The sequence below is a fragment of the Camelus bactrianus genome, chromosome 28 (genome assembly GCF_048773025.1).
Source record: "Camelus bactrianus isolate YW-2024 breed Bactrian camel chromosome 28, ASM4877302v1, whole genome shotgun sequence".
Taxonomy (NCBI): Eukaryota; Metazoa; Chordata; class Mammalia; order Artiodactyla; family Camelidae; genus Camelus; species Camelus bactrianus.
In genome coordinates, this window is record NC_133566.1 from 15,805,453 (window position 1) to 15,826,415 (window position 20,963).

At 56.3% G+C, this 20,963-nt stretch overlaps 1 protein-coding gene and 1 long non-coding RNA gene across 9 annotated transcripts; one reads left to right on the forward strand and one right to left on the reverse strand.

The window, feature by feature from the left end:
• Positions 1 to 1,155: 1,155 nt before the first annotated feature.
• Positions 1,156 to 8,802, forward strand: LOC123618050 (uncharacterized). 2 transcript variants are annotated; one of them, XR_006726398.2, is made up of 4 exons: positions 1,156 to 1,270; positions 2,861 to 3,107; positions 4,673 to 4,770; positions 8,666 to 8,802. It is a non-coding gene; the product is annotated as an uncharacterized LOC123618050 (long non-coding RNA). The 2 variants fall into 2 exon arrangements; XR_006726397.2 differs by having other exon boundaries at positions 1,165 to 3,107.
• ARID5A (AT-rich interaction domain 5A) lies at positions 4,968 to 17,210 on the reverse strand. Of its 7 annotated transcripts, none has more exons than XM_074354644.1 (7): positions 17,089 to 17,210; positions 9,824 to 9,939; positions 8,220 to 8,358; positions 7,813 to 7,865; positions 7,241 to 7,338; positions 6,809 to 6,968; positions 4,968 to 6,370 (listed from the first exon to the last, which is right to left on the reverse strand). In XM_074354644.1, the coding sequence occupies exons 1-7, from the start codon at positions 17,090 to 17,092 to the stop codon at positions 5,132 to 5,134; spliced, it is 1,809 nt and encodes a 602-aa protein (XP_074210745.1). In that variant the 5' UTR covers positions 17,093 to 17,210; the 3' UTR covers positions 4,968 to 5,131. The 7 variants fall into 7 exon arrangements, with proteins under 7 accessions (XP_074210745.1, XP_045375562.1, XP_074210744.1 ...); XM_045519606.2 differs by lacking the exon at positions 17,089 to 17,210 and adding an exon at positions 11,632 to 15,919; XM_074354643.1 differs by lacking the exon at positions 17,089 to 17,210 and adding an exon at positions 10,644 to 10,662.
• Positions 17,211 to 20,963: the final 3,753 nt, after the last annotated feature.

Genomic DNA, 20,963 nt, shown 5'->3' on the forward strand with positions numbered 1-20,963 from the left:
GACCTAAATTTAAGTTAAACAGCCCATTATTGTGTAGTCACCAGCTAGTCATGCGTATATTCAGACGGGGATGGCAACTCTGTAACAGGTGAGCAGCCCTCCCTCCTGGGCCCTTGGCAGACATTACTAATCAACTACATCACCTTCACGCTGAGTCAGCCCAAAGCTGCAGACAAACCACCATCAATCAGAGCTGGAACCTGGGGTGAAGCTGATTTGCTATTCTTGTCCCAGACTAGACAGGATTCAAAGGTCAGGGTGACTCTGAGTCAGAAGCCAGGCAGGAGAGTGGTGGTCAGTACACCAGGAATTTCAAAAGCCCTGAGGTAAAGGGCAGGGCAGGCAGCGGTCAGGCTGGCCAAGCAAAAGTGCAGGGAAGGAGCTGATGGTTCACATTTGTCCAGAACTTCAGTTTACAAAGCACTTTCACTAAATGCCCATGACTCTTGAGGTAGAAATTACTTACTTCCTTGTTGTAGATGAGGAAATGGAGGCCCAGTGAAGCCTATTCCCCTGGTGTCACCAGTGTGGCAGCTACTGTTTTGGTCTACCTGGCTGACACACTTCCTCTGAGGTCACAGGCCCGTGCTTCGGGAACACAGGTAAGGAAAGGACGGGCGATCAGACTGTCCTGAGCATCTGTCCGGCAGCGGAGCTGAGCCAGGTGGTGCTGGTGTGGGGTAAGGGCTGGAGCGCTGGTGTAGGGGGCGGGTGACGGGGGTGGGGGAACCCTGATCTGTAGCATCTGTGGACTCCCATGGGGGTTTGGGGTGCGCATCCTCTCATTTTCACCTAGTTTGGGCTACCAGTGTGGTTCCATCAAATGCGGGCTTGGGAAGAGAGGAGCCAGTGGGAGGCAGCTGCGGCTCCCCCAGGGCACTGCATTTCTGTGGCTTGTAGTAAAGGGCCTGAGAATCCTCCCTGAACTGGTGGGGGAGTTGGTTTCAGGGCCAGGGTTCTGCCTTCCACCTCCTTGCTCTTTCTTCCCCACCCCCCTGCTCCCTCAAGGGAGGGGTGACAAGGCCGGGCAGGTGGTAGGAATTCCAAGCACCCAGCTAAGAACCTGACAGTCAGGATCCTCCTGGAAGGGGTGGAGAGGAGGGCAGTGGCAGCCCCTCCCTCCCTGGGAGCCCCTTCTTCCTGCTCTCCCTCCAACGGCCCCCTCTTTTCCCAGGTGGCCTCACAAACAGGGCTGGGCAGTGGCGCCACTTGCTGGTCACAGGAGGGGCCAGGGGCCCAGAGGAGCTGGGAAGGTCCTCTCAGGACCCAGGTGTGTTCAAAGGAATGGTACCTGGCCTTCGCTAGTCACTAAACCCTATCTGCCTCTCACTCAGGGTCACAGTGCAGAACCCAGAAGTGGCCGCACTCGTTTCACAGATGTGAGCCAGGGTAGGGCAAAGGCTTTTGATACCCGGGAGTCAGGCAGGGTGGGAACCTGTGCCCATGCCCCATTCAGCCCACCACCACCTGCCGCTGCAGCCCGGAAACCAGGGGACACTGCAGAGGCGACTCTGAAGTGACCCAATTCTTCCCTGCCCTCCCATCTGGAAGCCCTGTTGAGTTTTCCATCAGGACATTCCTGGAGTCATTTGCTTAGGAAGCTGGCCTGGTGGATCTTATGACAGCAGAGTGAAAGTTGCCGCCTAGCGTGAGGGGCTGCAGGGCTCCAGCTTGGAAGTGCCCGTGCCCACAGGAGACCCGGTGGTGGGCTGGCCGGGGCTGGGTCCCTCAGGGTCGGGGACAAGCATGGCTGTAGTGAATGGGCATATGTACTCTGACCAAGGGGCAGCAGCCACTACTGAGCTCCAGGCAGTGGCCTCACGTGACCAGAAACTGATTTTTAAAGACAAGCCCAAAGTCCAAAATTTTAAGTGAGATCTGATTTTTAAATGCTGGCAACTAGTTACAAAAATATTTTTAAAAATTACATGGGTCAAACTAAACACATCTTCAGGCCACCATCTGCAGCCTCTGGCCTTGAGCCTAAATGGAAATCTCTCACCTGTAGGGGCTTCCCAGCCCCAGTCTCCACTGCCAGCCTGAGCCCACCCTGAGCCCACTCCCTGGAGCCCCTTCCTATGCTACCCCCGGCTGAAAGATCCCTCTACTTCCAGACCCCATGGCTCCCCCCTTTGAAGGTCATGCCAAGAGACTAGACTCCCCACCATGTCCTTGCTGCAGTCGCCCACAAACCCACGAGTCCTCCTCCCCAGTCCTTGCAGAGGGCAGCCCTCACCCCAAACAGCTGCCATCCTATCTGTGCTGATTTCAAGGCTCCCCCGATCCTGGCCTCTCTGGTCCTAGTCCCCACCTCCTCTCCTCCAAAGATTTCTCTCCCACCCTCCCAGCACTTGCTCCCATGAACTCCCCCAATAACCACAGTGATTTTAGCTGCCCCCTCATCTTCCCAGTCTACCTCCTCAGGTGCCCGCAGTCCTCTGAGCCTACAGGGACCTGTGTCCTGGGTACCTCCTCCCTCCCATCCTCCACCCACCACAGTTGTCACCCTCGTGCTCACCAGACTCTCCCGCACAGCTGCCACACAGCAGCATTCAGTGCTCCCTAACCCAGCTCCCGCAAGGTGGCGGGAAAGATGCTGCTGGGCTCACCCAAACTCCTGCTGCCAACCTCAAGAGGGAACTTGGTGCTTTCCAGAAACCCCAGGGCCCCGTGCGGTGCCCTCCTGCTCCCCCTTTATAATGAGTATAAAAAACAAGACAACATGGGTGCATCCACCCACCTAGGGCAGCAGCGCCAGGAAGCACATGCAGGAGGCCTTTCTGGGGAGCCAGGTACTCCACTCAGCCCAGCCTGGTGTCTGAAGCTACGGGATCTTTCAGAGCTGTTTCTTCATTTGTAGATAGGGACGATGCCATCCCTGGGAATTCCAAGGAGAAAAATCATGGAAAGCTAGCACACCGGAGCTGCAGGGCACAGGGCACAGGGCACAGAGATTTTCCAGGGAGCACGCCCCATTCGGCCCTGGGTGTTTGCTGATGCCCAAGCGGACCAAGAGTCCTGTTAATGGAACCAGTTCAGGATGCAGACGCCCACGTGGAAAGGAGTATTTCCCAGAGCAGCCTCCAGAGGGCACCACCATCACACCGGTGAGTGTCCCTTGCTCAAGTCCTACCATGAGGCACTTCTGCCCATCTCTATGCCAGTGTGACGCTGCTGTGGCTTTGCAGATGAAGGGGATCCCAGTGACTCTGCCCCGTATCAGGCAGGGGCCCGCACACAAAGGTAGCCCTCACCTCCCCCCTACCCAGAGGAATCTGACCCGGAAGACATGAGGCCCAGCACCCAAGGCACTTGCAAGGAGGGTGGCGGCAGAATTTGGTCCTCTCACCCCGCCTTGTCAACTGCAGAGACATAAGAGGCTGAGAGATGCGAGCACGTGGATGCATGCAGGAGTTAAGAGCTCGGGGCTGGAGGTCACGCAGCTACTTGTATCTCCTGGTATCTCCCGGAAGGAGGGAGGCCGGGAATCCAAAGAAGCCCCTACAGAGCCCAAATGCTCACAACAGCAGGGACCACCCTCCAGCCACCCCATCGCCAGCCCCAGCTTGGAGGGCAGCTATCTTGCCTGTGCCCATCCGAGCTCCTGTCCACAGACAGCTCCCTGAGTTGAAAGCTGCAGGCAGGAGGCTGGATGGGATCGCCCTCAGCCCTGGTAGCCCACCCTCTGGTGCCAGACTGTGTTGCAAGTACCCTGATCTGGGTTCCGTCACACCCAGTGGTGGCCTCGGCCTGCTCACCTGTTAACTAATGGGGGTGGGGGTGGGGTCACACTAGATTGCCCCTCCCCTGGCCTGAGATGGCCTTTGACCTGCACAAATTCCAGTGGTTTGGGTCAAAGGCCACCCACTGATCAACCTGAGGCCAGAAGTCTGGACCCTGGGCCAATAGTGGCACTGCCTTTCTAGGAACATGTGTGAATCATGCTTGGCAGGCAGCTGTGTCTGACTTCTGAGAACAGGCAGCCTGAGGTGGGGAGGGGAGTGATGCCTCTGACAGGAGCCCCCCGACCTGCTCCCACCCGCTCCCACCGACACAGGTAGGGGTGCATGGTGTCCTAGGCAGAGCCACAGGAAGGAGGGCGTTAAACTGGAGCAACCACATCTAGAATAACACAGATGCCCAGGCTGAGATTCTGGCTCCTCAGGCCCCTCTTTCCCTCCAGGTGCTCCCAGTGGGGCTCTCCTGTGCCCCCTGCCCGCTGTGTGGCAGACAAGTGGGGTGGGGGCTCACAGGGAGGATTCAGCAGCAGCCCTGCAAGGCCACCACCAGGGAAGACCAACTTCCTGCTCGTATCCTGGGCCAACAGTGGCACTGCCTTTCTAGGAATACGTGTGAATCATGCTTGGAGTGCTGCTAACAGCTGCGGGGTGCATCCTGGCCTGGGAGCCTGGGGCTTAGCTTTGCTCCACCACTTACCTGCTGGGGGGCCTGGGTATGTCACTGGCCCTCTCTGAACCTCAGCCCTGCACCTGTACGGTGAGGTGTAATGGCCAGTTGTCCTGATGCTCAATTGGTGCAGTGGATTGAAGGCGCAGGATGGTCACGCCTGCTGAAGCATGAACAGGAGGCTGGGTTTTGCTCTGGGTCCTGCTCTTCCGTGTGTGTGAGGGAGTGGGGATGGCATTCTAGGTCCCTCTCCTTTACTCCCCAGGTTACCCCATTGGCGACCCCACCTACAAGCAAGCCCCCGCCTCACCTGTACCTGCGAAGTCTACACCATGCACACCTCAAGGCTGTGTAGATTCACAGGTATTTTATTGGATTTTCCATGGGCAGCCTGGACACCTCAAGCTGCCAGCCAGCTCCTTGGCCCCTCACCCCATCCTTGGTCTGTTCTGGGGCCCTGGCCAGGAGCTGCCAGCCTCGCACTGTCTTCTTCCAAGGCCTTGCAACCACTGGGCCCCCAGTTCCCAGGCTTGGACTCCCTCCTTGAGAGATAAACCATTTGTCCGCGGCCTCTCTTTGTGCCCAGCCAGGGGCACGATCCTGAATCGAGCACAGCTGAGCTCTCCTGAGGAGTGGGCTCCAGCTCAGAGCCCGCAGGCAGTGCCCACCCATCCCGGGCCATGTCAGACCCTGCACAGCACCACACAGCACTGCGGACTCAAACCTACAGCTTGGTGTTGAGGTGGAAAGAGAAATGGGGCGCTGCATAGGTTGTGGCAGGCGGCACGTGCCACGGAGACGAGGCCGGGCAAAGTCTGTGGCGGAGGGCACTGTCGAAGGATGCTGGGGGGAAGTGCATCAGGCCAGCAGCCATGGGTGAGGGCGCTGTAGTGGCCAGAAGGTGGGCCGGGAAGGCCGGGATGACCAGGGGGCTGAAGGGGAGTGTGGCCTGGCCCTTTAAGGGGTCCGGGGTGCCAGCAAAGTTCAGCGGGCAGCGCAGCATGGTGCCCCTGTAGGCCTCTGGAAGGGCAGGCCCCAGGGCCGGGCCCAGCAGGCAGGAGACGGCCAAGCCAGGCCCCAGAGACTTAGCCCCACACTCCTTGGCATCCACCTCCTTAAGAAAGGGAGACACTGCCCTCAGTTTTTTGCCACCATGGGCCAAGCCCTCTTCCTCGAGGCTGCGCTTGTTGCCCAGGCCTGGGCTGCTTGTAAAGGTGGGCAGGGGCACAGGGCTCTCGGCAGGGACCTTGGCCATGGGGGACACCCAGCAGGCTTTGGGCTTGGGGTAGAGGCTGCCCTTTTGGGAGCCACCCTTGTGGAATGCAGAGGGGCGATCGGCATCCCCGCCCCACACCAACTGGGGCTCTTTGGCTGGCAGCCCCTCCTCTTTGCCAAGCGGCCCCAATAACACCCCATCTTTAAGACTGGGGAAGAAGTCCCGGGGGTGCTGGCTGACAGGCTTCAGCACCTCGGTGGGGTAGGCGTGGAAACAGCCAGTGAAGATGGGGGCTGACGGGCGAGGGCCGGCCTGAGCCTCCTCCCCGAGGCTGCCACCAGGGGCCTGCGTTCCCTCCTGAGGTGTCAGCTGGTGCCTGGAGTTCTCAGCCAGCCCTCCTGGGCTCCGGGGACTCTCCAGGGGCTGAACAGCTGGGGATACCGGAGGCTCCCTGTTAGGGCCACCTGCCCCATGGTGACAGCCCTCCTCCTGGCACTGCAAGGCCTCCACCTTGCTCACCTGGGCCAGGAGCTTCTTTTTGGCCAGTGGTGACATGATACCATGTGTCCCTTTGCAGTAGAAGTTGGACAGGAGCCGCTTGTAGGCCTCAGGGCACCCGCTGGCACCCACGGAGGGCAGAGAGGGCCCGGGGGCTGGGCCTGGCTGTTCTGTGCTGTCTCTGGAGGGCTCCTGGCTGGGAAGCCTGGCCAGGTCAGGAGTGTCTGTTTTGGTCTTTCTTGGCATCATCTAGAATGACAAAAGGCCAAGCCTCAGGACTGGGCATGAACCATGCACCCTGACCTGGGGACCTGGTGACAACGGGGTCCCCAGGGGGTACACAGGAGCCTCTGCTAGTCCTTCCAGTGCCTTTGTGCAGAATTTTCAAAAGGTATCACGTCCTCCAAATGGATACATCCTGGTATCAGGACATAGGGCCTGGTGACTAGGGTACAGACTGGATTTCAGAGCCCACATGTAGCCTCTTCTGAGGGCCCTCAAGTAGTGAACAGCCGCACAGCTATCACAGGGGTCCTGGGGCCCCCACAAGTGCTGCCCTCAGAGCGGGTTCTGGGTGTCCAAGGCAGGGGGCCCTGCAATGATGACAGGTAGGGGCGCCGTTGGAGGCAGGGCACAGGGAGGCCCTGGGTCAGCTGTTGGGCCCAGCTGACCGGGCTCAGAGCTCACCTGGTCCACCTGCTTCTCTTCCTTGGCCTTCTTCGGCCTCTCAGTGGCCCTGTCATCTCCCCGAGGCTCCTTGGCCATCTTGTACTGCTTCCTGGGCTTGGAGGGAGGCAGTGGCTTGTCATCCTCGCCCTTCAGGTGCCGTACGTATGGGAGGACCAACCTGAGGAGGAGCCAGGCATGTCCACCAGGAGGCCAGGGCTGGCAGGACGCGCCACACCTCCCACCCACCTCTAGGCCCACCAGGCCTCCCCAAAGCCCCGATCATGAACATCCATGCCAGGCAGGGCACACAGACAGCCTGCGGCCTCACGGCCCACGCTCTTCCGCATCTTGTCCAGGAGGCCCACAGCCTGGTCTCCCCTGCCAGAGCCCTGCAGGTCCAACCCTGGGAGGCGAAGGCCCAGGCTCCGGCCCCCGGGGCCCCGGCCGTACCTCTCGTAGTGGCGGCGTGTGCATGTGGCGGCGCTGGTGCTGCCCGGGCTGCCCCCCAGCTCGTCATACACGTTCTTCCAGAGGCGGCGGCCGGTCACCTGCAAGAGCGCCATGTGAGGGCATGGCGGTGTGGGCCCCCTGGCCATGGGGTCCTCACAGCTCGGGGTCCCCGCTCAATGGGAATGGGGCAAGGACAGATTTGCAGCTGCTCCTCCAGCAGCGGGGGCAGTCAGGTGGGAGGGGGCTTGCCTGGCCACCAGCCAGGTCTCCCTCCCAGGGGCCGCCCCGACTGCTGGCCCAAGCAGCTTTCTAAGCACAAGCACAGAACAGATGGGGAAGAGAGGAAATCTTGCTTTGAGCAGCAAAAGTACCAGCAGGCAAGGCAGGTTCCTCCTCCTCCCACCAGCACGCAGGGGAGGGGGAGGGGCAGAACTTGGGACCCTGCCTCATCCTCCTGTCGAGGGGCAAGGGCAGTTCTGTTGGGCTCACTGTCTTCCCCAGTTCCCCCAGTGGTGCAGGAGGGATGGGACGGAAGATGCCGCAGGGTGAGGACTCAAAGGTGCCTTCCTTACCAGCTCATAGGCCCCTAGCTTCTCCACTGCCTTGTAGATCTTCCACAGGTTAACTAGAGAAAAGAGAGGGCAGGGCCACCGTCAGTCTTGGTGGGTGGAGGGGGCAGCCAGCAGCCCATCCCCATGGCCCTGTCAGGCAGGCACAGAACCAGCACATACCCAGACAGGGCCACCGTGATGGCCGGGTGGGCTGTGCCCTGTGCACTGGGGGCCATGGCCTGTGAGGATGGAAATCCAGTCCCACCCATTGCCAGCCCTGTGCCTGGAGGGGAGCACCCTTTCTGTGTGCAACCCCTGTGGGCTGGCAGCACCCAGGGTCCCCCAGAGTGGAGGTGCTGCCCTGCTGCCCTGCCTGGGTGGGGTCCCCTGCTGGGCCCCCCCTCCCTGCCTGCACCCCAGGGACGCACTCTGCTTGAAGCCGAGATGGGGCACCCTCTCGATGGGCGTGTGTCGCTCCTTCATGAACTTGTAGAGGCTGACCAGGAAGGCCTGCTCCTCCTCCCGCTCCTGCGCCTCCTCCCGCTCCCTGCCTGCCTCGGGGGAGTCCTGGGGAAAGAACACGAGGCAGTGGGATGAGCCCCCAGTCAGTGGGAGACTGGGGACAAGTGGGACCACTGGCTGCTGGGGGAGGAAAGAGGTGCGTGGTCCTCAACCCCAGGCTCCCACAGGAGGGAGCCAGGCGCCCAGACCCAGCTCTGGGTCTGCAGTGTTGTTCCTGGGGTCAGAGAGGCACACTAGCTGTTGGTGCCCAGGACCCCAGGTCAGGGCCCCTCGGGGCCTGGCTCCAGAGGCGGCCATGGGAGCAGTCGGGCACTTTCTCCAAGCTTCTGATCACTTTTCCATCTTGCTCTAGATTTGTTACATCTGCATCTCAGCTCCTCTACCAGACTGTGAGTTCCCGGCGGCAGGCTCAGTGTCCCCAGGGCTCCCAGCGGCCCCTGTGGCCCAAGCTGAAGGAACAAAGGTGCTTGGTGCTTTCTGGTTCTGCAAGGCCGCTCTGCCAGGCCTGCCTCCGTGACCCACCCGTCTGCGCACTGAACTCAGGGAGGGGAGACCCCTGTCCCAGGCTCCGACTAGCACTTCCGTCAGATGCACAGGTCTTTTGGTTTCTGCTTGCAGAGGGTCAGTTTCTGCTGATGCTGCTCATGTGGCTGGTGGCTCAGGGCAGGGGTCTACAGCTGCTGGGGCTGGGGCTAAGGTCCTGGCTGGGGAGGCCCCAAACACCACAAGGACGAAAACCATCTGAGCCTAGAACCATGCAGAGAGCCAAGCGTTCCAAAAATATTCTATTCAAGTACCGTGTCTGTGATTTTGACTTATCAAAGCCTTCTGATAATAGACAAGCCCACTCACATGTTACCTATGAAATCGGAACACACGGAGACCGAGGCAGCTGTTCTATGCAGCCTTAGAAAGATGGCGCTCTGACCACCGCTCTTCAAGTGAATGTGCTCTTCTGTCCTCTTCTCGGAGTTCCAGGCAAGCTGTTAAAACCTGTTCCAAGTTGCAACTACTTTTCTACACGAATCAGGATTTTTACTCCAGACTGTGCCACCGAAGCAAATAGCCGAAGAGCACAGATGCCGCCAGCGCCCCCCTCAGACTGCGCCCTTCAACAGGCCATGCTGATCTCACCGTGTAAGGTCCATGTTATAAATTTAGATGGATGGATGGATGTAAATGTAGTTTTAATCATAGAATAATGCTTTTATCTGTTTTATAGATCAGAGTTCCAGGTAATCTTCATTTGATAAAAGGGTTCTGCTATGAACATCAAGTCTGAAACCCCTGCCAGAGCCCTCCTGTCTGCCCAGCTCCCTGCACCCAGTGCAGGGCCTGAGACAGCGGGGCCCCTCTCCTGGCTCTGCAGGATGGTGGGGGGGTGGGTAGGGAACACATCTCCAGGGAGTCTCCAAGTTCACCTGGGAGGCTGCATACAGGTGGGGCTTGGGAGACAGGTGGGGGAGGGGGAGGGGCAGGGAAGAGGCCCCCAGGGGATCACCCAACTCACCTCCAGCTGGACAGGGCTCTGGCTCCTGCTCTGCTCACCATCGGGTTGAGGGGACACAGGAGGGTGTAGGGGGTCACCCTCCTCTGACTGTTTCCTTTTTCCTTTGATAGGAGGTGCTGCAAGGAGAAGAAGAGGGGGAGACGGGGGAGGAGAGAGAATGAGATGCTGGCAGGAGGAGCAGGTGGCGAGGGGAGGTGGCAGGTTGAGCAGGCTGGGTCGGGGGCAAGTCCTCAACATCCCTCTGCAGTGTGTCCTCTGCCCGGTCCCTGGCTGCAGCGGGTGGCCCTCTGAACGCACAGAGGGGGTTCGGCCCTGACTCTGCCCTCCTCCTCTCTCAGACCCGCCAGGCCCTGCCCACACCACACCTGCCACTCTTCCTCCGATCCTGCCCTCTCCCCATAACTCTGATGGAAACCCTAAATCACCTTGGGGTCAAGTCAAAGGAGGCTGGGGCTGGGGCCATGGCGCTTGGGGAAATCCTGTCTCCAAAACCTGCCCCGCTTTCAGGCAGAAGGTTTTCACAGCAGCTCAGCCGAGTTGGGAAAGCTGTGGAGGCTCCCATGTTTATGGGCCCCGAAGCACCCTGGGGGCTGCTTGGACCTACATCCTCCAGGAATAATTAAGAAGAGAGTAAGTTCCTGTTTGTGAAGCAGCCCGCGCACCAGCAAAGCCCTAACTGCCCCAAATGAGGCCACACCTTCCCCTCACCTGGGCGGGTCCTGGTGACCCTTCAGGTTGAGACAAGTTGCTTCCTCAGGATGGCCCTTCCCAGCCCCCAGCCAAGCACAGCACTTTTCTCTGGTCATCCTTGGTGACTCACCCCATTCAGGCGGGCCTTCAGGATTGAATAGCCTGTGGCTCATCTGGCCTCCTGGCAGCTCAGTGAGGCAGCCCGGCACCCATGTACAGTAGGTGGCAGGTGAGCGAGAATGAGCAGGTCTAACAACCACCTGACGGAGGGCAGGGGGAAGCCACAGGCTCGATTTTACTAAGGGTGTCAAGGGAGCTGATGGCTGCAGAGATGCAACACCCCTGCCCCTGCAGAAACACTGCCGCTGGAAGCTACTCTGGCCTCGTGGAGCACCAGGAGCCCACACCTTCTGACTACTTTTTCTTTCTTTTTTCCTTTCCTTTCCTTTTTGTTAATCTCACATGAACTGTCCTATACTCCTGGTTTGCTCCAGCTCAGGAAATCCTTACTGCTGAGAACCTGTGAGATCCCCCCTTCATCCCAGACAGAAAAAGAATCTCAAGAATAAACCCACGCCGGCATGACCCAGGAGGCCAGCAGTACCCAGAAACACGAGCCATAGAACCTCCAGCTGCTGGACGGCACCCCCTTGGGTAGCTGTTTACACAGGCGCCGTGACCCTAGGCCCTTTAATGTACATTCTCTTGTTCTCTCATTTAGTCCCAGAAAGGATCCCATTTTAAGGAGGTGGGAGGGTACTGAAGCCAGAGAGGTTAAGTTGCTTGTCTCCCTGAGGGAACAGGATTCATAACAAGGTCTGTCTGACCACCAGTCCAGGGGCCTGGCCTCGTCACCACTGCGGCTGCTGTGTTTATTGCCAACGTCTGCAAAGCCTTGATGTACAGTCCAAATAAGCCTGGAAGAGAAACCGAGCCTAACGCTTGTCAAGAGCAAGTGAGGCCATCCTTGCAGGCTGGCTCCTGACCATTACAGATGTGGCCAATCTCCAGAAATAACTATGCTAACAATGCCCTTCCAACCAGGTCCCTGGGGGACTCTGTGCTCAGTCTTCCCTTCTGTGAAATGGGAGAGAAAGACGCTGGAGTCCTTTGCTAACCATCCTTGAATCCTGAAATCTTCCAGGTCACTGGAGCTTCCACCAGCTTTTATCCTCTCCCTTCTTGACTTCTCTGCTCTGCTTTCACATCCTCTCTCCCTTCTTTCCTGCTGGCTCAGATGCTCAGCTCCGAAGGACTCTCTCCATCTGTTCCTGTGACGGAGCTTCTCACTGGAGCCCTGCTGCAAATATGCTATGTGACCCTGGCAAGTCGCTGTCTTCAGGCCTCAGAGAAATAAGACGGTAGGACCAGGGGCCAATTAGAATCACCTGGGAAGCATTTAAAAGACACTGATGCCTGTCTCCCTACCCCACCCACTCCACCCCCAAGTGAGTTTGAGTTAAGGTCCTGCAAGGGGCATCGCAGTTTAAAGCTCCCCAGGGGATCCCTGAGGATGGCCAGGTTCAGAACCACGCGGCCAGAAGATCTCTAGTCCCTTCTGCTCGGTTCCGGAGTTGGTGAGCTCTGCCGGGGCCACACTCTCCCAGGAAAATCTCCTGGAGTCAGGCACTCAGGTTACCTGGAAAGGAGGTCACCAATCTGAGCTATTTAACCCCAGACGGAAAAGGGATTAGAGCTTGTCTAGAGCCACAAAGGGAAACACTCTTTATCTCTGTGTGCAGCTAAGTCCCTGAGTGAACTCGGCCTCCATTCCCTCTCGCCTGGGGCTACTGTGCTCTCTGGTCCTGTCGGGGCATTCTGGGCCCCCACTCCCACAGCCTTAGATGAAGGAGAGGGGAGAGTTCTTGCCCTCCTTCCCCAGGGTGCACTCAGTCCTGTCCCAGCTGCCCTGTCTCTCCCTTCCCCAGTCATTGGTAGATCAGGGTTCCAGGTAAATCTTCATTTGGAAAGAGTTCTGCTATTAAAAGTAAGTTTGAAACCCCTGTCACAGGTGACAGGTGAGTCCTCCTGCCTGCCCAGCTCCCAGCTCATACCTCCCAATACAGGGCCCATGACAGTGGGGCCAGGCTCCTCTCCTGGCTCTGCAGGGGAGGGAAGGGGCTTATAGACCAGCCATCCCAGTCTCCCAGCCACATCCAGCTGCAGAGGCAGGAGAAACCTACCTGCCCCAGAGTGACCACTGCTGCCCACGAGCCACTGAGCTACTGTCTTGCCCTGAGCTTATGGGTTTAGATCCTTTCTGAGCACAAAGTCTCAGATGCCCTGTTGTAACAGAGGTGGATTCAATTCCAAAAAGAAAACCTCTGATCTCCAGAGGATTACCATTCAGACATTGCCTTTTCCATCCAGGAAGCAATAATGACAATAATGATGATGATGACTGTTTATCTTAATCCATCTGGGATCTGTAAGGTTTGAGATGGAGATTTCACTGTATTTCCCCATGGTTTAGGTGGTCCCAGCATTGACTGACTGACCCTCTCCCTCCCCCAATAAATTGAAATGTTACTTTTCCCACAATCTAAAGACTTGTAAGGAACACTTTGAGGGGCTGGTTTTGGACCTTCTATTCTGTCTCACTCACTGTGGAATGCTGGGTGCACATACAGTTTTCATTTCTGGAGCTTTGTAATACTACTTACTACCCAGAGCCTCAGTCCCCCATCATTACTCTTCTTAAAAAATTCCATCTGAACTTTAGGATGATTTTATCACATTGCCAAAAAAGAGAGAGAGAGAAAGAAAAAGAAAAGGGGAAGAAGAAACACTCAGATTTTGATTGAATTGCATTTAAATTTAGAAATTACTTTGAAGAATAGTAACACCTTTCTGATATGGCATCTCCCTCTGCAGGACCTCGTGTCTCCGCAGATTCAGTGCTCTGCACGAGCTCAGAGGCTCCTGCTCCCGGGCCTGTGCATCCCTGTTGAGCTTATTCCCTGAGTTTTGTGCAGCCAGATAATAGCGTGAGAAGAGCCTGGACACTCAACAGCAGGGCTTTGCTCACAGCCCCCTGCCATTTCCTCATCTCTGGGCCACTGTGACCTGACCCAGCCCCTCACCAGACAGTGAGTGGACATGGCCAGGGGCTGGGCAACAGGATGGCTCCGGCCCTTCCTACGTTAGAAATCTGTTTCTGTTCAACTCCAGGGCTCGGCTCGTGTTGAAGTCAAGCTTAACCCTAGATCCTTAAACTGTGGCAGTGAAGAGGTTAATATCAGTTGCTAACTCCGAAAGAGGATGCTCCGGAAGTGAAGCCCACCTGTTCTCAAGCCGCCCCCTCCCTCTCTTTCCACTCTACCTACTCCACCAACTCAAATCAGTCTCTGCTAGGCGCTGGACTAAACACTTCTGTACACTGGCTCACTGCATCTTCCAGCACCCGGTGGGTATTGTGTTCCTCTCTTTACAGAAACCAGATCTGAGGTTCCGAGAGGGTCAGTAACTCACCTGAGATCACACAGCTTACTAGAGGCAAAGCTAGGACTTAAAACCAGGGCAGTCTGCCTGTCCCAAGACATTGAACCCTGAGATCGAGTTTTTTAATGGGAGCAGGGAGGCCCCAAGTTCCTTCTCTGTGCTCAGAGGGTGAAAACCTGCCTCCTCTCCCCAGAGGATGTGCAGTCTCCCATCACAGAATTCCCAGTTAACCTGCTGACAAGAACCTGGGCCTGCCCTACCTGATGAACTGAAAGCAGATGAAATTGGGGCAGGAGGAAGGATGGGGAAGGGTCTCTAACACCACATGGGTGCTTCTGTACCTCAGTTTGCCCATCTGTAAGGTGGGTGTGTTAGACCCCAAGGGCCCAACGTCCTAAGCAAAACACAGTGAGACATGAGGCTTCCCCCACAGACCACACCCAATGTGTGCACGTGTGCACACCCCTCAATGAGATCTGTGGTCTGCCTGTCCTGCTCACTCCCCGCTGTGTCTCAGTGCCCAGAGCAGTGCTTAGGAGGGAGCAGGTGCTCCATAAATACAAGCCACATGGATGAGGTATGAGCTACTGGACCTTAGATACTGCTGAAGCTGAGAGGGGCTTGGCTGTGACTAGTTCAAGGCCACGCAGTTTCTCTTTCTTCCCTCCCTCTCTCCAACCCCCTGCCTGCCCCAGCTCATTCACCCTTGGTGTGACGGGAAGGAAGCGACACTTCCTTTCATAAAAAGTCACCCACTGGGAGCACCGTGTCAATTACGACAATAATGGTAACAGCAGCCGCAGTAACAACCAGCAGACACAGCCACACCTCCTCGCCTGAGGTCGTTGGCTTAAGTTTCTCTTAGCTGGAGCTGGAGCTGAAACAAAGACAGCCTTTGAAGCGGCCAGTCCACTCTGTGGCCCGGCCCAAGAGCAGGCTGCCTGGCAGAGTCTCCATGTGGGCACTCCGCATGAGACTCCAGGGTGGTTTGGGGAGGGGGGACCTGCCAAGGGCTGTGCTCCAGCCAGCTCAGGACAGATGGGAGACCCGGACATGGGAGTCCTGACGGTACAGGGTGCATGCAGCTCCTGTCCCAGCCTGGTCTCAGTGTCTCAGCTGAGGGGTGGGGGACTGAGTCTGGGAGCAGCTGGGGCCAAGAAGACAGCCTTGAGTACAAAAAGGTGGGGGCATGGGAGCACCAAATGTGAGGCTACAAACTCCCAAGCCCTGCTGGGATTCTGTCCCTCTTTGGCCAGCTCTAGGATCTCCTAAAAGACCTTATTCCAGGATGGGACTGAATCCCCACTGTTCCTCCCCTCCAAGTCTGGGTAGTATCTGACAATAAGAGTAACAGCTCCATCTGTGGACTGTTTCCTGTGTCCCATGAACTACACTCTGTGTACCCATTGTACCTATGGAGAAACCAGGCTGGGTGGCAGCTTGTCCAAGACGTGGCCCAACAGTAAAGGCACAGCCAGGGCGGAGGAAGGCTGCCTGACCTCTGCCTGGGGCACTCTTCTGCCTCTCAGCTTTTCCACTCTCCTCCTAGAGACCTCTGGGGTGGCTCTCCAAACCCATGAAGCAAGGTCTAAGAGAGAGTGTGAGCCATCGCAGGCCAGTTTCCCACGTGGGAAATCGGAGACCATGGGGAAGGGAGAGAGGGGCGGGGTCTTAGAGGCCTTATGTCCTCACTGCCAGACCAGGGCTGGTCTCTAAGCCCGTTTCTCAGAAAAGGAGGATCTGATTCTCTGAGGTTCTTTCTACCACTGCCACTCCAAATTCTAGGCCCCAGACGGAGTCCCGGTGCTTGTATGGACTCTGGAACTCCACTCCGGGGGTCCCAACCCACTAGCTGCTACCTCCCACCCCTCCTCTGCCCTAGCACAGCCTGTGGGCGCAGAGGCCCCCGCGCCCCCCATAAGTGGTGCTCGGAAGGTGACAGGAAGCACCTTTATCCTCCCCTCGGCCCCGCGGACCCCCCACCCCCCCGCGCGCGCTAGCTGACGACTCCGCAAACAAAGGGACCCCGGTCTGGTCAGCGCAGTGCCGCTGGACCTGCACCCTGAGCCCTCAGGGGTCGGGCATCCGGCGACCCCCACCCCTATCCCAGGGTCCGCGGGGTTGGAGGACGCGAGCCCGGCCCGGCCGCGCTCCTGAACACTGCGCAGGGACCCAGATGAGGCAACCCGGTGGGGGCCCGCGGTTCGGACTCAGCGGGAAGTCAAACTCTACATGCTCGCAGCCCGCGCGCCTCCGCTTGTCGCCCCCTCCACTCCTGGGGCAGCCACCCTCTCCCTTCTGGAGACCCGAAGGGAGAGAAGAAGAGCAGAGCAAAGAGGGAAGCTACTTCATTCTGCCGGGGGCGGGGGGTGGGCAGAGGAGGGTGGACTGGAGGGGTGAAGAGGAGAGACTAGAGTAAAAAAAAAAAAAAAAAAGGGAAGAGAAAAGAGAAAGAGAAAGGGTAGGGGGCGAGGAGCCAGTAAGCGCTGAAGGGTAACTCGCCCCTCGGCTGAAAGAGGAACAGTTGATTCTTCAAAATGCATTGAGCAAGTTCTTCAAAACCCGCGCAGTCACTTTCAGGAAACGGCAGCCGCAGTGGAAAGCGCCCCGCGCGCCCAGCGGACCCGGGTGCCTCTTCTCGGCGGCGCCAGCGGGTTCTGAGAACCGCCGGGATGTGACCGGGGGAGGGGGTTGGGGGGGCCAGGGGGGTGCAGGCAGAGAACTGCTGCGGACAGCTGTCACAACAAATTAGCTGAGACCAGCTCGAGATTGAAACCACAGCAGGAAGTGGGATGACAGAACCGTACAGGACTTGGTAAATTTCAGTCAAGAGACGACGAGAAGAGTTTCGAGATAAACGCCCGGGAAGCCCCTGGCCGCCAAAACTTTTTGTCTTTCCTTTTTTCGAAGAGTGCGCGCCGACACCCGGCCTCACCCTCCCGCGCCGGGCGGAGGGCGCGAGCGCCCCGGGCCGGGCTGGGTCCCCGCGCCCTCGCCCCCAGGTCCACCCCCGGCCCCGCTCCGCCCCGCAAAGCAGCACCGAGGCTACGAGAGCCGGGGAGACTTGGCGCCGCAACCTCTCTCTCCCGCGAGGCCGCCAGCCCTGTCCCGGGCCGGGCCGCAGAGCCGCTTACCCATGGCCCGGCGACGTCCCGCGGCGCCCGCTGGAGACCCTCGGCACGCACCGCTCTCCGCGCGACTGGCCGGCCGCACCGCTCGCCGGCCGCCTCCCCGCGGCCCCGCCCCTCCCGGCCCCCGCCCCTGTCCTAGCCCCGCTCTGAGTTCGGGTTGGCGGGTCCGATTCTTCCGCGAGGGGCAGGGGCCGCCCCCTGAGCCCGGGGAACTCTGGGAGTTGTAGTGTGCTCTCCCCCTCCCCAGGCTCAGAGACCACGGCCGCTGAACTAGGCTCATCACCTGCAGGGGCTGAGGCAGGACATCCAAGAGTCACTGCTGCCTTGTGCCTCCAAACTCTTGGAAGTCTTGGAAAAATCGTTGCTCTTCATCAGGACACTGGGGGCTGGGTGGGGTGAGCAAAGCACTTCTGACTTGGACTGGTTGGAAGGCATTTCCCAGCTCCTACCCAGCCCAACATAGAAGTAGAGGTGGTTGGTGTTAGCCAAACAAGGACCCCGGCCCAAAGTAGCAAGTCCTTGGCCAAAGCTCTGTAGGGTCCCAGAAATGCCTTGGACAGGAAGCCTGCTGGCAGTAGCCAGTGTCCGCAAGACAGAGAGTGGCAGCTACGAAGTGAACAGTCTAAAGAGGCGGCATGACCCCTGCCTGGGGAGATGAGGAGGAGGCTTCGGGTGGAGTAGGGGCCAGAGGAGATGCTGAGCCAGCTGCGGCAGGGCTTCTGCTGGAGGGAGAAGTAACTTGGGCATACTCACGTAGTAGAAGAGGAAACCAAGGCTTTGAGAACCCAAAATCTGAAAGCATCATTTACAGTAGCCAAAAGGTGGAAGCAACCCAGCATCCATTAATGGATGAATGGGTAAACAGTGGTAAGCACATACAAGGGAATATTGTTGTATCACTCAGCCTTAAAAAGGAAGGAAATTCTGACATACGCCACGACACAAATGAACCTTGAAGACATTCTCCTAAGTGAAATAAACAAGACACAAACGACAAGTACTTTATGATTCCATTTATATAAAATACTTAGAGTCAAATTCATAGAGACAAATAGAATGGTGTTTGCCAGGGGCTGGGGGCAGGGTGAACTAGGAAGTTAGTGCTTAATAAGTATAGAGTCTCAGTTTTGCAAGATGAAAAGGTCGGGAGATGGATGGTGGTAATGGTGGCATAACAACATGAATGTACTTAATGTCCTTTACCTATACACTTAAAAATGGTTAAAATGGTAAATATTATGCTATGTATATTTTCCCACAATTTGAAAAAAAGAGCCTACAGTCTCAGCATGTGGCTAGCTATTTCCTAACCCACAGTAGGTACACACAATTTTGTTGAGTAATTTTAATACGACCAGCTCTCTATGCATTTCCTAATTTTACAGGATAAAGCTGAGCCTCTGGAGGGTTTATTAGCTCAGATAAGTCAGCTGGCAAGTGGTGGAGCCTGAGCTAAACCCAGGCATTGGGGTTCTAGAACAGGCTCTGTTAATCATTCCGCTCAGCCATCTCTTGGCAGGGCTGTTAACTGAATCAGGAACTAGCATCTGAGGAGGAGAAAGTGTAAGGGGGAAGACATGAGCGCTGGTGAAGATGTGGTGGGCCAGCGAGATGTCCAGTGGTAGCTGGAACTGAGGCATGGAATCCGGGAGTTTGGCGCAGACTGGAAACACAGATGGTTAAGGAGACCTTGTACCCAGGCACCCACCAACCCTGTTTGCATCCACTACCGCCTGGCCATCACCCTAAACAAATGGACCAGGGTTGTAGGTTGGTGACTCTTTGGCTCTGGGATAGAAGATCTCCCCAGACTCAGCCCAGAGCCGACAACGCTGTGGGCTCCCTTGTCTACCTAATAACGGGTTGGTTTGTAAAAAACCAGTGCCTGTGCTTTTGGTAACAGACACATCATCAACAATAGTAACTGCCTAGAACAATTTTTTTTTATTAATAGACTTTATTTTTTTAGAGCGGTTTCAGATTCACAGCAGAACTGAGCAGAAAATACAGAGTTTGCACATAGCCCTTCCCACCCACACATATGTACTCCCCTCTACCCTCAACATCCCTCATCAGTGTGGCATATTTGGTACAATCAATGAACAAACGTGGACACATTATTATCAACCAAAGTCCATAGTTTACATTAGGGTTCACTCTTGATGTTGTACATTCTATGGGTTTTGACAAATGTGTAATGACATGTAGCCACCACTATAGTATCATACAGATTAATTTCATTGCCCTAAAAATCCCTTGTGCTCCATCTATTCATTCCTCCCTCCCTCCCTCCCTCTCCCTAAACCCCTGGAAACCACGATCTTTTTATTGTTAGAACAATTGTTATAATGGTGATTACAGTAGTGCACCCCACTTCCAAGCTTACAAGCTCCCCAGGAAAGCTGAGGCTGTGGGCAGACGCTACAGTGGAATGCCATTAGGATGCTTTATGAGTCTCACCTTCTTCCATTCTATAAGGATTGCTCACCCAAGGTTTGGGATAGAGACCTGGACGCTGCCCATTGTCACAGTCTAGGCCAACCCCACTGTCCTGGATGGATACCTGCTATGATGAGGAACTCACTACCTGAAAAAGCAGCAGCTCATCCCCCACGGGACAGAGTTATTCTGCCATCCAGGCAGCCGAGCACACTCTCAGCTTAACAGACAGTGGCTGTTATGCAAAGCCTCAGCAAGTCAACACCTGCCTGTGCTAACCTGGGAACAATATGATCTAAATTTAATTGCCTCCGGAGGCAACTGTTTGCAATAGAAAGTAATTTACAACGGCCAATAAATCTTGCAGAGGAATGACATCTCCATTTGCTTCCCTAAAAGCATAAACACGTCTTTTGCTCAAGCCACTGTCTCACACACCTCCACCTCCCGCCCACAGCCACCCACCTCCTGCACCCTCCAACCATCGGATCCCAGCCCAGGGTGGCTCAAGAGGAGTCACCCAGGCCCTCAGTGTCTTTGTGTCTGTGTCTCAATTAAACACACATACACAAACACACACATACATACCACTAATGAATGCATTAGTAAAATGCATTAGTAAAATGTTTTCCTGTAAAGACATTGCAAATAAATCAGTCCTCTCTGATACCATTCCAAATTCAGTTCCCTCTCCAACTCAGAGATAAGGACTATTAGCAGAGGGGGCAAAATCTTCCAGAACTTTCCCTATGCATTTTCATAAATACAGAGTGAAGAGAAATATGTAACTTTGTTTTATGTGTGTGTTTTTAAAAGTGATACAATTCTAATTGTTCCATTCTATAATTTGCTTTTTTACTACACAGTATGTCTTGGAGATCCCTCCTTGTCCGAACACAGATCTCTCATAGCTGCTAGGCTCCATGACTTGGTGTGGATCTACTACAGCCTTTATTTACTCCTTCTTCATGGTGTTCGGTCTTTTTTTACAATCAAGTGGATCCTCTGAGAACATTCTGGACTCCCTTAGAACATGTTCAGGGCTCCAGAGCTCACAAAGTGTTCTCAAAACTGAGCTTAAAAGTTGCTTTCTCCTTGCTCCTCCCTCCATGTCCTAGCACCCTTTTGGGGCCCAGTTTTAGAAATAAAACCTGGTGCAGGGTGGGGTGGGGGTGGTCTTCATCCCTGAGCTCTCAGAGCTGGAGGAACCATTCAAGATCTTTCCACCTGGCCTCATTTTGGAAAGACCAGCAGGTCCAGAGATGTTAAGCGAGTTGCCCGAGGTCACACAGCAAGTCAGTGTTGTTGCTTTTGGGACCCACATAACCCATCCAGCACACTCGGGAAATAGTGCACAGCCAGTTTTCATCTCTGGGAAGCTCCGTTCCCAGGCTCGGCAGTTGCAAAAGGCCTCCAGGGCTTTGTTTTCAAAGGAGAAA